We start from the raw sequence: 16245 nt of genomic DNA on the forward strand, positions 1-16245 counted from the left end.
TATAAATAAAATCTAGAGCCTATGTGTGACCCAGAGAACACAGCCCTTGGTTATATTAAATATTGAAAGGTGACTGATTTAAAAACTGCTGCTTGACTGCCTTATTTCTGTTTAGCTTTTGGCTATTATGTACACAACTCAAATGCTTATAAAGTTTGCATAAAGTAAGACAACACCTACGAACATCTGGTGTGAGTGAGCACTACAATGACAGAATGCCGGAAAGTGCATTTAATCATAGCTTCAAATGGGTGTTAACCAAAACGCCCAGTTCAAATGCTGTGACGTACAATAGCAAACCTAAAAATATCAAAAAAAGACCAGAAACATAGGAGAACAGCAAATATCAAACATTATTCTCCGTTAAAAGGGTAGGGCGGCCACGATGGTGCAGCGGTTAGTGTTGTCGCCTCACAGTAAGAGGTTCTCCGGTTTGATCCTCAGCTGGGGTGCCTTCTGTGCGGAGTCTGCATGTCCTCCCTGTGGTCGCGTGGGTTTCCTCCGGGTGCTCCGGTTTCCTCCCAAAGACATGCTGTAGGTGGATTGGACACTCTAAATTGGCCCTAGGTATGAGTGTGTGCCTTCAGTGGAAGGTTGGGCACCGGGCTGGCAACTCGACACTGTAAAACTCTACTGCCAATCATGAGCGGACAGATGATCTGCTGTGGCAACCCCTACCCAGGAAAAAGAAGAAGAAGATTTTTCGTTAAAGGGGTTTTTTTGCAGGTGGAGAAGCACCCTGCACTACCAATGTGGGAGTGGTATTCTCTCTGATACATATCAATCTCTCTAATGTGTTCCATTTATTTTGAAAAGGAGATTGAGATCCCTTGAGTGGATGTTAATGATAACATTGGATTTGCAAATCTGTAATAGGTCTGAGAGAATAGCGTTGGTTAAATCTCTATACATGAAGCACAGTTTGCTTCTCAGTACCCTGTATGATGCTGAGAAGAGGGACAAGGCTTTGAGATCATCTGCATAGTTTTTATGATTTTAGGCCCTTGATTTCTAGATTGAAAACACTGTGATCATTCCCATTGTGACAATTGTTTGAACAGGTACATTCCGAAAGAGGCATTACACTCAATGATCAACCAATGAGTGCTGAGTACAATGGAACACTTATATCTGTGATCTGGAAACAGTACCTTTATATATAAGCTGTGCAATGAAAAAACTCAGAACAAACAAACCAGCATGTGACCATGCAGCCACCACAAAAAGACTTCAAAACACCAGAAATAGGCCCATGTAGTGCCGAACTGCCCGAGAGGGTCCCTTGCTGTGTAGAATCAAACAGTTGTAGTCCACGTGGCAAAAATGCAGTGAAAATTGTAACGGCTGATAAATACTTAAAAGTAGATTACTAAGCCACCAGGGAAAACTTTGAACCATATGAATGAACTTTTATTTACAAAGCGTAAAATAAAAAAAATGGTACAAAATTGTTTTGTATATTGCTTTCCCTTTCTGTTTGGAAAAGCTCTTTTTTACTGTCTTTTTCATTGAAAAAATATAAAGAAGTCCCGAGAGCAGCAATTGACTTCTGCTTTTCAGTTTCAGACACTGTAATAGCTCTTTATTTTTTTGCCACATTGCTAGTAAAGTTGCCACTGCACAAATCATACGGTGGAATTACTTTAGCTATACTGGCACTATGTCCCATAAATAAATGCTTCAGAAGAAAATATGGAGCCCCTCATGGAAGACCTATAGTGGCAAAATAAATGACATACTCAAAGACCAAATCCATGTGTAGATAAGTCAGACACTCGCTCAGCTGATGTATTTAGATGTAATAAATCCAAAAAAAAGAAAAACAAAGAAAATATATTTAGACGGGCCAAGCAAGTCAAATACATTGAAACACAAAAGTTAGCTGCAAGCTTCACAAAGTAGTTGCACTTTCAAATGTGGTGCACCAACTCATGTTGTACCAAACGGCCAAGGTTATATAATTATTTTGCCCCAGAGGACCAAATTCTTCTAAATCATCCATCAGCAGATCTTACCCACACGTTAATAGTGTTCAGTTGCAGAAAAATGATAATTGGTGCATGCAAACACTGTAAACAGACACTGCTCCTGGACTGAGCATGAAAAAGCATGCATCAAGATCAGTGATCTACCCAAAAAACAAATATAAATAACAAAATAAAATAAATACAAAATCTGGTAAAGGACGGGAGTCACTACAGAAAAACTGTGGTCCATACTGGGAAGTGTGATTCTAGGATAAGTAAAGATGTGTGCGTGGCAGATGGGATCCCTGATTCAAGGATAAGTAAAGATGTGTGCATGGCAGTTGGGATCCCTGATTCAAGGATAAGTAAAGATGCGTGCATGGCAGTTGGGATCCCTGATTCAAGGATAAGTAAAGATGTGTGCATGGCAGTTGGGATCCCTGATTCAAGGATAAGTAAATATGCGTGCATGGCAGTTGGGATCCCTGATTCAAGGATAAGTAAAGATGCGTGCATAGCAGTTGGGATCCCTGATTCAAGGATAAGTAAAGATGCGTGCATGGCAGTTGGGATCCCTGATTCAAGGATAAGTAAAGATGCGTGCATGGCAGTTAGGATCCCTGATTCAAGGATAAGTAAAGATGTGTGCATGGAAGCTTGGATCCCTGATTCAAAGATAAGTAAAGATGTGTGCATGGCAGATGGGATCCCTGATTCAAGGATAAGTAAAGATGTGTGCATGGCAGATGGGATCCCTGATTCAAGGATAAGTAAAGATGTGTGCGTGACAGCAGGGATCCCTGATTCAAGGATAAGTAAAGATGTGTGCGTGGCAGCTGGGATCTCTGATTCAAGGATAATAAAGATGTATGCATGGCAGCTGGGATCCCTGATTCAAGGATAAGTAAAGATGTGTGCATGGAAGCTGGGATCCCACCTTATATACTTGCTCCATTTTATTAGCCTGCCAGCAAAAAAAGGTGGAAGTTTCTAGATTCATTGATTTATATGTTAGCAATGCTACTAATAATGTACATCTCTGCTCTATTGGTAACCATTTTGCTTTAGCTTGGACTGAGAAGCAGTGCTCTTATTGTGGGGCCAGGATAATAAACCAGCAAATGGTATTGCTAGTACCCTGAAGAGATGCTAGTTTTTTCTTGGAAGCAACTGCAGCAATATGTAGGCTGTACTCATGCTGGTTGAGACTAAGCAAGGCTTTAAAACTGCCAGCAGTTCCTCTTCCCTTTTGTCACTTCCTGTAAATTGCAGGCAATTAAGTCTTCAGTCTGTGCAGTCTTTAGGAGCACTATTTTGTCTGTAAGCACTCCTGCATGCTGTAGTCCACAATGAATCCAGTCTGATATGTATTCCAGACATTCCTGATCCACCTGCATGACCTTGATTCCTTGATTCCTATTCAACCATGCCCTGTATTCATTTGTATACCAGATTCCCATCTTCTACAAGGCAAAACAGTCTTCCGAAATCACAACATATGTTGTCATCCATCTCCTGGAGTTTATAAGTATAAAGAAAATTACTAAGCTTGTTTAATATAATGTTTGCTTTGTATAGGTATTTTTATATATTCCATTAATTTCATGATCATTTAATACAACTACACATGACCTACTACACCCATATGAGAGTGGCATCCAGACCCTATGAGCTTCTCTCTTCACCTTTCTCCTGCCTCATATCTCTTGCATGTTTTCAGGCACCCTTGAATCCCTCTGACACTCAGTATAACAAAAATTCTTCTGCTTATATATAACAAAGCTCTACTGTTTTCTTTGTGTAGCAGTCCTGTCTTAGTCTATCCTGAATCATAGTACCTCTAGCTATTTTATCTGCCAGTATCTTCACCCTCTGTCCAGAGTCTTGAATTCTTCTCTACCTGCTTGTTCAGTAACAAAGCATCTCCTCTCTGTTCCACCCCTTTCCACACCTCCCTACTAGACTTTTTTCGTCTTAATTTCTCCTGTGGAAAAGGCAAGTTCTCTTAGCATTATTCTTCATATTTCAAACCTTGTATACTTGTCACACTTTTGCTAACTACCTTCTGCATTGTCTTAGTTTATACCTATAGCTACCAAAAGTGAACATTATATTTGAGAGTTTTTCTTATTGGACACCTATAAAATGGTAAGCTAACTTGATCACCTATTGAAAATCCCTTGGCTTCCTTCCCATTGTTGTTTATTTCAGTGGTATATTCACCTTTGACTCTGTCCTTTCATGGTGATCATTTTAGGTTCATAGGTTCATAGGTTGGTACTAGGCTATCGGCCCTAGGGCCTGTACAGGCCTAGCCATAACAATTCCCTGGATATGTCTTCCCACAATATTTACTTCCCTAGACCCCTGTCTAGCAGGGTGACTGACATGATTCCCGGGGTGAATTTCCTATCTCCCATCCAATCGTCAAGGTTCCTTTTGAAGAGGGCCAAGGAGGCGTTCAGCTTGACATGTATGGGCAGTCTATTCCAGAGTATGGGGAGTCTCTGGGTCAGGAACCTATACCTCCAGCATGTTTTGTTCATTGTGATGACAAGGTTTAGATCCCTGGGGCATGTAGCTCTGAGGGATTGGGATTTCTTTAAGTGGAGCATGTCCAACAGCTCAGGGTGTGACATGGCCTTGTATGTTAAGCAGAAATCACCTCTGAGTAGACGATATGCCATAGAGTATAGCTGGGGTATTTTTAGATGGTCAGCATAGGGCATCTGCTTTAGGCCTGTGATTCTTTTAGTGAGGTATTTCTGCGGCCTTTCCAGCTGTTGCAGATGTCTTGTGAGGTACATACCAAATGGGGCGTTGCACTCTATAATGGGTCTAATGAGGGATGAGTACAGTGGGACAATGACCTCCTTTTTTCTGGATGAAAAGCCCTTAGTGATGTGGTGTGTCACATAGAAGGATTTTCTGACTGTTGTTGCGATGTGGTTATCGAAGGTGAGACCACTGTCCACTTGTGTCCCTAAGTCTCCCATCACACTTTCAGTGTTTAGTGTACTGCCACCTATGTGGTAATTCATGGGTACATGTTTTTCCCAAAGGGGATAACTTTACATCTCTTGGCATTAAGCTTGAGCCCATGGCTCTGGCACCAAGCATCTAGGTGTCATTATAATCTCCATATTCGGAACATTTACATTTTCAGTGTACTTCCCCTAGCAAGCAATATTATGTTGCACATTTTAATCTATCTCCTCTCTCAGCACAACTTGTCTGTCTGCCATGCAAACCTTACAAGTTCACTGCAACCTGACTCTAGAACTAGCTCTGAGGCATGGTGTCATCTCTGAACAAGTTGATCTTACTGTCTAACTCCACAGTATTATCCAGTTCAAAAATTTTTAATAAGACTGACCTTAGCCTTGAGCCCTGTGAAATCCAGCTAGTGATTTTCTTTTCCCTAGAAGGCTGACGTTTACTTGCCAGATGTTCTTCATCCCACATTGCTGCAGTCCTAACACTTGGGTAGTCCGCTGTCCCAGTCGGCCCGAATACCAAAGTATAAGGCTGACGTCGGTCAAGGCGCATTAGTCTGACGTCAGGACGTCAGGGTACAAATGCGCATGACCGACGTCATATCCTCAGTCTTTTTTGCCACATGGTCCGATGCAGAAGCAGTATTGCGAGTGCAGGTTGGCGTTCTGAAATTTTCTGAAGTCGGAGTTTCAGACCGAATCAAAGTTGGCTAAGTACCCGTTAGAATATTTTGTTTTTCTTGCCTCAGTATTTAACCGGATGTCAGAAAAAGTAAATAACTGTATTTCTTGTGGGAAACAGATACCTCATAGGGATTACCATACCTTGTGTATACCTTGCTTAGGGCCTGAGCACGACGTTGTTGGATGTCGCTCTTGTGCTAGATTTAACAAACGCACTATAAAGAGAAGATTAGACTGTGCCAGGTTAGTTTTGGGAAGCGTTGTAATTATAGAATGCCGTCGGATGCTCCGACACCGCTTCGTAAAAAGCGCAAGGACAAAGCAGCAAAGCCTAGGTTGGAAGAACCGTCTGTCCCGGACGCCGGTTCTTTAGAGGCTCAGTGGAGCCGGAGGTTCTGCCAGAAGTTTCTTTGGAGTCTCAGGAGAGACTTTACTGTTACAAGATGTGTCCTCTCAGGTGGTAGGCCAGGCTGAGGGGCTTCTCAGGTAGCTGTTCTCCCTCCCTTCCTAAGGTGGTTAGGCCCTCCCTTCTGTTTGCAAGGCTTCTTCGAGAGGCAGGCCAGGTTTAACTTCAGTGGGTGTCTCTCCTAGTTCTTCAGGGTCTCTGCCTAAGAAACATATGCTTAAAATGGCAGAAGATTTGATTACTATGATTAGAGGTTCTATGCCCCCCCCCTGATAAGAGGCCTAGGGTGGAACCTGGGCTTGAGAGTTTTGAGCAGTGTTCGAGGCTTCTGAGTCTTGACTGAAGACTTACAGGAGTATCCTCCTTATTCTGATTCTGATGTAGATGATTCTACGCCTTCGGCTTCTCCTCCTGAGGATTTTTCTTTTTCAGAGACTCTTCATTCCATGAGGGAGCATTTTAAATGGGAAGGTCAAGATTTCTCTGATTCCAGGAAAAGGCTTAGAGAATTTTTGTTTCTACCCCAGCATAGGCCTTTGGCTATACCTCCTGTTCTGGATGTGGTGGAAGATGTTTTTGCAGAGGCTTCCCTGAACCCTGATTCTTTGCCTCCTGCCCCAGTTAAACCGGATAGGTATTATAGGGTGCCTGAAGCTCATAAGTATCTTTTTAAGAGTCCTAGGGCAGACCCAGAAACTGTTTCTCAGGGGCCTAAAGGTGTTAAGGCTTCTGTTGTTAAAAATCCTGTTCCTCCTGATAAAGAGGCAAGGGCTTTGGATAGATGGGGAAAGAAGGTATATACTTCTTCCACTTTAGCCATGAGGGCTTTGAATTGCCAGTTCCACATGTTAAAATACCAAAATTATCTCCTTTCACAATTGAAGTCTAAGGTGGATGCTCTAGCGGAAGGTATTGAGTGTAAAGAGTTGCAGGATTTAGTTCATGTTTCTGAACAGGTGGGTAAGCATTCTTTGCAATGTGGTTTTGATGCTGTACAAGCCTCTTCGAGGGTGGCTGCCACTGGTTCTGTTCTTCGCAGGCACGCCTGGCTGAGGGATCAGAATTTGGCTGAGCATGTTAAGACAAGGATTTTAGATGCTCCGTTACAATCTGATGTGTTGTTTGGTTCGCCTGTGGAAGCAGTTTTAAAGAAAATGGAGGACAAGGCTAAGTCTATGCAGACTGTTAAAGATTTTTTGCAGGTTCAGCCTCCGAAGTTTAGTAGAAATTGGCCTACTAAGGGGTGGACATATCCTTCTTATGATTCCCAGTCTAGGGGTAGGTCTAGACGTGGTAGGGGCAGAGCTCTAGGTTCTTTTAGGCCTAGAACAGGGAGTTCACCTGCTCAGCCTTCTGGTGAGGGCAGGGGTCAGTCCTTTCGTAAACAGACCCAATGACCTGCCTTTTCAGCTGCCAGAACCTTCTCGTCTGGCAGCACCTTTGGGAGGAAGGCTGGCACTTTTCAAAGAAAATTGGAGTTTAATTACCCAAGACAGATGGGTATTGGATATCATTCACCACGGTTACAGGTTTTATTTCCATACCTTGCCTCCTTTCAAAGGCATGCCAGACATTCCTCCTCTACAAAGAAAAGAGGCTCACAAGCAAATTTCTCTGTTACTCCAAATAGGGGCCATTCAGCCGGTTCCTGTGCCAGAAAGGGGCCTGGGATTTTATTCTCGCCTGTTCCTAGTACCAAAAAAGGGGAACACGTGGAGACCAATTTTGGATTTATCTATCCTCAACACTTACCTGGACATTCCCAAGTTCAAAATGTTGACGTTACAACAGCTTTTACCTCTGCTGGGAAAAGATCACTGGATGGTAACTTTAGATCTCAAGGAGGCTTACCTTCATGTGCCTATCAGACTAAGTTGCAGGAAGTATCTGCGTTTTCGAGCTGGGAATTCCCATTATCAGTTCTCTGCATTGCCCTTTGGCTTATCTACTGCCCAGAGTATTCACAAAAGTTCTGGCTCCAGTGATAGCTTACTTCAGGCTAAAAGGAATACAAATCTATCCTTACTTGGACGACTGCCTGATTCTGGCTCAAGAAAAGGAAGACCTTTTTTAGCATTTGGAATATGTGATAGCAGTGCTAAGATGCCTGGGGTAGTCTGTGAACGAAATAAAGTCCAGTCTAGTACCCTCTCAAGACATGTGCTTTCTGGGTGTGAGACTGAATACAGCAACCCAGATGGCCTTTTTAACCCCGGACAAACAAAAGAATCTTTCCCTTTACTTCCATCAACTATCTCTTCAGTCCGGGCTGACTGCAAGGACAGTCCTTCAAGCCTTAGGGTTCATGGCATCTTGTATTCTGGTGCTTCCCAATGCCAAACTGCATATGAAGAAGCTGCAATGGTATCTCAAAAATGTATGGACACAGCACTGCCAGGATTTGGACACTGTCATTCAAATAATACCTTGCATTCAAAAGGAATTTTTGTGGTGGGCTCAGGAATGTCACCTAAACAAGGGACTCTCTGTGACCCGGCCAGAGGCGAGTCAGATTCTAACGACAGATGCCTCAGACATAGCTTGGGGAGCCCATCTGAATGGAAAGTGGATACAAGACAAGTGGCCTGCCAGACTACAGCATCTACATATCAACATGAAGGAGATGTTAGCAGTCCAGTTTGCATTAATGGCTTTCAAGGAGTTACTTCTTCCAGGGCAGGTGTTGATTCTAACAGACAACACAACTGTCATGTGGTACATCAACAAACAAGGGGGAACACATTCTTATCCTCTATGCAGGCAAGCAATGATTTTGTGGGAGACTGCGCTCAGCTTGCAACTAAATCTTCAGGCAAGGTTTCTGCCGGAGCACAGAACTCCTTAGCAGATGTGTTAAGCAGGCAAATCATGGATCCCCACGAGTGGAAACTGGATCTTCATGTATTTCGAAATTGACAGTGTCATGGGGAACTCCAGACATAGATCTGTTAAACTTCTCCGCTAAACCACCAGCTGCCAAAGTTTTGCACGAAAAGGTTTCATCACACAGCTTGGAAAGTGGATGCTCTTTCTTTCAGTTGGAAAAATCTTCATGTGTATGCCTTTCCACCTCTGCCTCTCCTTCCAAAGGTACTCCTAAAGGTCAGACAAGACAAGCCAAGGATGATTTTAATAGCTCCAGATTGGCCTCGGCAACACTGGTACCCATTACTGAGGGGTCTGGTAAGGAAGCCTCCTTGGCCTTTACCTTTGATTCCACACCTATTGTCTCAGAGGGACGGTCATCTACTCAATGTCAAGCTTCACTCTCTTCATCTAACAGCCTGGCATATTCTGTTTTGAACCACAGCAGGTCTCAACTTCCTCAACAAGTTTTGAATGTGATTATGGAAGCCAGAAGACCTAGTACAAGGAAAGTGTACGCAGAAAAATGGAAGAGATTTTTATTTTGGAGTGCAGCAAAGGATTTGGAGGTTTCTGAGCCTAATTTGAGTGTGGCTCTTCAATATCTTACTGAGTTATTGGACAAAGGTTTGTCTTTCTCTTCCATTAAGATTCATGCTGCAGCAATTTCAGCTCACTATGATTGTGACCCACCATTGTTTTCTCATCCTTTGTTCAAGCAATTTCTTAGAGGGGCAAAGAATATAAGACCCCCACGTAGAGCTCCTACTCCTGCTTGGGACCTCAATTTTGTGTTGGAGAAACTTACTCTACAACCTTTTGAGCCTCGGCTACTGCTGAATTGAAATACTTGTCATGGAAGACTGCTTTTTGTTGGCCATTACTTCTGCAAGAAGGGTTTCTGAATTGCAGGCCCTTATGGCGGTTGAGCCTTTTTTGATTTTCCATAAGGATAGGGTATCATTACGTACTAATCCTTCCTTTATGCCTAAGGTGGTCTCTAGTGTGGCTTTAAACCAAACTATTCATTTGCCTACTTTTTATGCAGATCCCCAAAATAAGGGGAAAAGATTTTGCACACTTTAGATGTACACAGGCAGTTGCGTTATTATTTAAGCAGGACTAAGGATTTTAGGCAGTCTCAGCAGTTGTTTGTTTCTTTTGCTTTGAGTTCTCAGGGCAAGCCTGTGTCAAAACAAACTATTTCTAAGTGGATTGGGTTTTGCATTGCATTTTGTTATTCCCATCATGGCAAGGAGATTCCAGCTGGGATTAGGCCTCATTCCACTAGGGCTACTGCCACTTCAACAGCATTTCTAAGGGGGTGGCAACTAAGGATATTTTGGAGGCAGCTACTTGGAGTTCAGTGCATACTTTCTCTAAGCATTACCACCTTCCTCTCTACTCTAAATCTAGGGCTGGTTTTGCCACGGCTATTTTGCAGGGCATGTTGACAGCTCCAGCTTCTTTATGATTTGCCAGCCTCCCTTACCTCTGCTTTGGGATTCTACCCAAGTGTTAGGACTGCAGCAATGTGGGATGAAGAACATAGTACAGTTTTGTACCTACCATAAATGTAGATGTTCGAAGATCCACATTGCTGTAGTCCAATTTACCCTCCCTCCTTCCCCTCTGTGTTTAGGGGTGGTTGTGTGGGTGGGGCTGTACTTTTGTAAATTTGTATATATTGTACATATATTTGGTACAGGAGTGTTTGGTGTTTTTTGGTTTTGGCCTTATCTTTTTAGGGTCTTCTGGCATCTGGGGCAAGAAAAGACTGAGGATGTGACGTCGGTCATGCGCATTTGTACCCTGACGTCCTGACGTCAGACTAATGCGCCTTGACCGACGTCAGCCTTATACTTTGGTATTCGGGCCGACTGGGACAGCGGACTACCCAAGTGTTAGGACTGCAGCAATGTGGATCTTCGAACATCTACATTTATGGTAGGTACAAAACTGTACTTTTCTGCTGCTAGTTATTTAGTCAATTTTTGTTTACATCTTCAGTTTGCAACACATACCCATAGTCTTTAATTTCACCAGTGATCTCCTCTATGCCGTAGTGCCAATTTTATTTTCTGAAATTCCAAAATATCCCAGACACTCTGTTCCATCTATCTACCTTTGTAGAAATACATATACTACATTGAATAATTTTCATCTGGCAAGACCTTTGCAGTAAGAAACTGAATCTATTCAAATGCAAGACCATTAATATTCAGGAACTTGTAGGGCCCTGTAGGGCTTTCTCCATACATTTCTTTGGAACAGAATTGAGACTGGGAAGTCTGTAGTTGCCTGGATCTTTCCTGGTCTCTTCCCTGTGGAAAGAATAGCTGTCCTTCTAACCCATAGCACCACTCCACTTTTTAAGGGGGGGATTATATAATTTACCCAGTGGTCCATCAAACACTACCAGCAGCTGTTCAAATACAAGAGCTGTTAGATTGTGTGGTCCCTGTGCTTTGTCTCTCTAAAGTCTGTTGTGTTCTTTCTCAACTTTTTATCTTTTCACTGTCTGGCCAGTCCATTTCCCCATCTGTAGTCATCCTATGATTTATGTTGGTACTTCACTGTCTCATGTTGTGGTAAATGCTAACAGGAAATAACTAACTTTGTAATTCTTCTTTATAGTGAGCCCCTTATACTCCTTATCCAACATTCCAGTGTCTGTCTGAATTATCTGATATATATATATATATATATATATATATATATGTGTGTGTGTGTGTGTGTGTGTGTGTGTGTGTGTGTGTGTGTGTGTATGTATGTATGTATGTATATATATATATATATATATATATATATATATATATATATATATATATATATACACTTGTTTGTTTATCATTGTCTGTCTGCCTTAGCCTGTCAGATGTTCTATACTTTTTTCTGACCTTGTCTGTTTCATCATGTCTCTCTGTCTCTTTAGAACACCACCACACTCAATTGTATCCAGCCAGATTGCTTCCCTTTTACTATTTTTATTTTTTCTAACTACAATCTCTTGCTTCATTCTTCTTTAATTCACTCACATAGTTATCTTATTGCTGTACTTTTCAGACATAGTTTTATGCCATTACTTCCTATGCTACCAAACATGAATGTCTGGCTGCTTCCCTCCAAGCCCCAATATCTATCCTTATTGCATCCCACTTGTACAGCAGGGATTGTTAACCAGGACTTACTGTCCATTTCAGATGGTAATATGTATAAATCTTTGACATGTAAGACTCTAAATATTTTGGCTACATTATAGCATTAAAAATGTCAACATTCTATTGTGTACCCCATTTTTTTCTTCTTATTCAAAATATCAGACCTACTTTGCCCCTTTATCATTCCCTACAGCATTTTCTATCTTATTAAATGGCTATTTAAATACAGTTTGCTTTTCTTGTTTAGCGTGTTAACAGTTATGAAAACAATGTTCTATTATAACAAACATTTTATAGAAAAAAAAATCAACAAAATAAATATATTACTTGTTTCTATCTTAAGGTCAATATAATCCAGTAGAAGACTGGTATAACAACGAAGCCCATTCAGGGTTGTATGGAATCTACATGAACCAAGATGGCCTTCCTACATGTTCACATATTCAAGGATTTACTCTCTGGAAATGTTGGGATTATGGTATCTATTTTCAGGTAATAGAAATCTGCACAATGATGAACTCTGGCCATGGCTACTATAAAGCAGATCTTAATTGAATTGTTCCATACTGCAGGTAATGTCAAGCGTGAAGATTTCAAACGTAACCCTGGCTGACAATGGAATGGGAATTTTCTCAATTGTATACACACCTACTTCTCTTTCACATGAAACTTCCAACAAAACAATTGCCATTAAGGTGAGATTTTCTTACCGATTCCCTTTAAATTCTAAGCATGTGTATTACTGAGTCAAATTCTGTGATAAATCCATAAATATGTGGTGAGGAAGGAAGGTTTTGGTATGCCTTGTAACAGCACAAGAGTAGGAATAGAACCATAAAACTAGGAGGTAAAACATTTTCATAATGCTTTAGGAGGTGAAAGAAGAAGCAGGAGGAGGAGGAGAAGAAGAGAAGCATGGCTGAGAGCTCAGTAAATCCAGGAACACAAACTAGGAAGCAGATAGCAGGTATCTGAAGAAGATGTGCCCTTTAATAAGAGGTAGTGTGAGAGGAGTCTTACACAGATTTACTGTTTTACTAAGGTACCTCTAAGTTTGAACTATGAATGTTTATTCCCCAAGTTTCTTTAGTAATAGAGCCATTTGTAGGGACTAAGAAAATGAACAGATATGAAATAAATAAATAGAAAATTCCTGCCAGCTAAGATATAAACACAGGATGAGGATGGAGAGCACTGGCAGAGTGTAGCGCATCTGCCGAGGTCAGTGGTTCAGTGAAGTGGGAGGGTACCTTGTTTCAGATTCATAAGAGTTGATATAACACTGAAGGGTGACAAGGAATTAAATGTAAACATACTAAATGTTTTCAAGGAGATGAAAAAAGTAGGGGCAATGGATATCAGATGCTTTTGGTCCCTGTACCAATTAGAGGACAAGAGGCTGGCAGTAGGGAGGAGGAAAAAAAAAAAAAAAGAAGAGTGGAGAGTCACTATACATAGATGAAATTAAAAGTAACATGAGGTGGGGGCAAGAAGGAGAAGCTTGTCACAAATGAGAAAGAACACGAAGAAGACTAGAGTGACATTTCAAGTGAAAGACATGAGGGAAACAAATTGCTAAGCCCAAGAAGCATATTGAAATGAGTTGGTAAAGCATTAACCTTATAGGAATCTGTTACAGAGAAAATATACAAGCAAAATAAAGGAACCTCATAATAGGTGATGAATGGTGTATAATAAGTTGATAGAGTTGGATGAGGCAAGTGAAAACTGTGCAGCAAATAGGAAGGCTAAGGGAAGTTGCACATGTATTGATAATATTTGCATGGTTTACTATTGAAACCTGGAAATGCACTCATTCGAGTGATGGAACATCGAGACTAGACTTTCCAAGAGGCTAAACATCGAACCTAACCATCCCGAAGCTTGAATATCGATGTCTGGACTGCACATGCAGGTCAATGAGCACATTGTCAAATATCGAACTCTCAACACTGCCATGGTTTGAGATGGGGACTGAAAAATGTTTTCATTTTCGCTGTTTCAGTTCGACGACGTGATGACTCAACCAAGTGCATTTCCAGGTTTTAATAGTAAACCTATTTGCACAGCTAGCATTTGGGCTTCTCTTGGTACATTTCTGAAGCATTACAAGCTGGATGCAATTATCAGGTCTCCTACAGAATTTGGAAGTGCCATAGTCTAAGGCAGGCTTTCCTGAGACCACCCAGATCTGTTGCTGGGCACTCCATTCTAACAGTAATGGAGAATAAACCAGATCATGTTACAGCTGGACTTATTATGATAACAGATCTGCATGGCTGTGGTTCATCCTCCTTTACATCACCATGTATCTTCCCACCAGCTAGTCAGAGAGGGTGAGGATATAGTTTGAATGGTTCCATGTGCTGTGAGTGGCCTAATGAGTGATATGGGAAATGAAAAACAGTTGAAGTTTGGGAAGATCTGTATCAGTGACAAAGTGACTGTGAGCTGGCATTGCAGTCTTCATGATAGAGGAGAATGAGCAATGATCATACAGATCTAACACTATGGTTAGTACATAACTTCTAATTCATGATGAAAGTCATGACTGTTATAAATTAATTTACATAAACCCAAAAGTACATGACAAATGGCATAATACCAAAATTAATCCTAACTTGTGCCATGGTGTAGAGGGATAAAGGTCGAAATATGGCCTATTTGACATAGACTAAGTTATCAGCTCAGGTGTCTGATGTGTTGGCAGGGATGGATGTGTGTGCCCATACCTGGGGGAGGGCATCTAGCTAGGCATCCCTTGTGGAGAGGTGTGATACATAGAGGGAAGATGCCCCCGGACAGAAACAGGTGAACAGACCAAGGGGTAGGTCATAAATGGAAACATCTCTCAGTGGATGCAGTCAATGGCATGACCCCTTCCTTCCAGTGTCCTTATATTCTGCACCAGCCCAATTCTTAGAACATAAATTGTCCGAGGGCTGCAGAAGAGGTTGGTAGGCCCAGCAATAGAAAACAGCAACGGGGTTAGGTGTTAAAATGAAGCAGAAGGGGAACAAAAATATATAAAAAATGGATTATAACTCCAACACTATACAACCTTTGGAAGCGAGAATATCCCTTTTCCCAAAAGTATGCAACCTCAGAATCAGAAAAGTTAAATAGAGAGGATGTGGCAGCTGGACCATCCCATACACTCATGGATGCAAGGGGGCTTGCTTCCTATAGGAAATAAAACTCTGTGGATATTTTAAAATGTTTACATTCAAAACTCAAATATTCTGAAGCAATTGTTAATCCTAGTTCTTCCACTATTAAAAAATGAATTCCACTGGTGGTCTTAATCTCAGAATTTGTCCAAAGGGATTCATTTCTTTCTTTCTTATCTCCAGCAGTTGTTCCAACAACATATACATCAGACTATGACTGGGATCCATCTGCACCTGCAGACCTGTAGAGTAAAGGTATCTAGAGAGTAGTTCAGTGTTTTCTTTTCATATTGTTATTAAAGAAATAAAGGATTTTAATTTGTCAAGAAATCTCTTCATTTGATTCTAGCTTCAGGTATTCTTCAGATCAGTACAAACAACACCAGTATAATATAGCTCTTAGAAAGCAGGGAAGCAAAAAATCATACAGTCTTTGTAAAGATGCAGTGAGCATTTTGGAATGAGCCTTGGCCCATAGCTCAAGTTTTCAAAAAGTCTGCCTTCTAGATTCTTAAAAATTCCCCAACACTATGTATCCCCAGTACAGAGATGACAGCTATCTGAAGGACCCCCCATTCAGTTAGCTGCCTGAGTGCTTTGCATCCCTAACCTCTGCTCCTGTATCTACCTCACTTGCTCTAACCTGAGTTTGTCTGATTTTCTCCCTACACCAGTTCCCTAAGATGACCATATTTACACGACCCTGTCCTGGAAGTAGTGACTTCTCCATCATCAACAGCACACATCATTCCACATGTATGCTATTGGGGTGTTTTTTCTAGGCCCTAACTCTATCCTCATGTGGTGATGATAGCAGCACTGCATCAAATCAAGCTATCCTATGCCCTACCCCTGACATGTTTGTGACACACACACAAACACATGAAAAATTCACCATGACAGCTACCATTACTAGCTTGGGATATCAAGCTTGCCCGCTGCTTTAATCAACCAGTGGCAACTTTCTATTTGACCAGAATCTCCAGGTGATCAGAA

The 16245-nt window shown here is 41.5% G+C and overlaps 1 protein-coding gene across 1 annotated transcript in view; it reads left to right on the forward strand.

Annotated features, from left to right (window-relative positions):
• Positions 1-16245, forward strand: part of PKHD1L1 (PKHD1 like 1) — a 1597738-nt gene that overhangs the window by 1488935 nt on the left and 92558 nt on the right. The window contains exons 67-68 of the mRNA XM_044066249.1: positions 12423-12571; positions 12652-12774. Coding sequence (XP_043922184.1) covers positions 12423-12571; positions 12652-12774 — 272 coding nt within the window. The remainder of the gene's footprint in view (positions 1-12422; positions 12572-12651; positions 12775-16245) is intronic.

This window comes from Protopterus annectens, chromosome 3.part1 (assembly GCF_019279795.1).
Source record: "Protopterus annectens isolate FY-2018-M chromosome 3.part1, PAN1.0, whole genome shotgun sequence".
Lineage (NCBI taxonomy): Eukaryota > Metazoa > Chordata > Ceratodontiformes > Protopteridae > Protopterus > Protopterus annectens.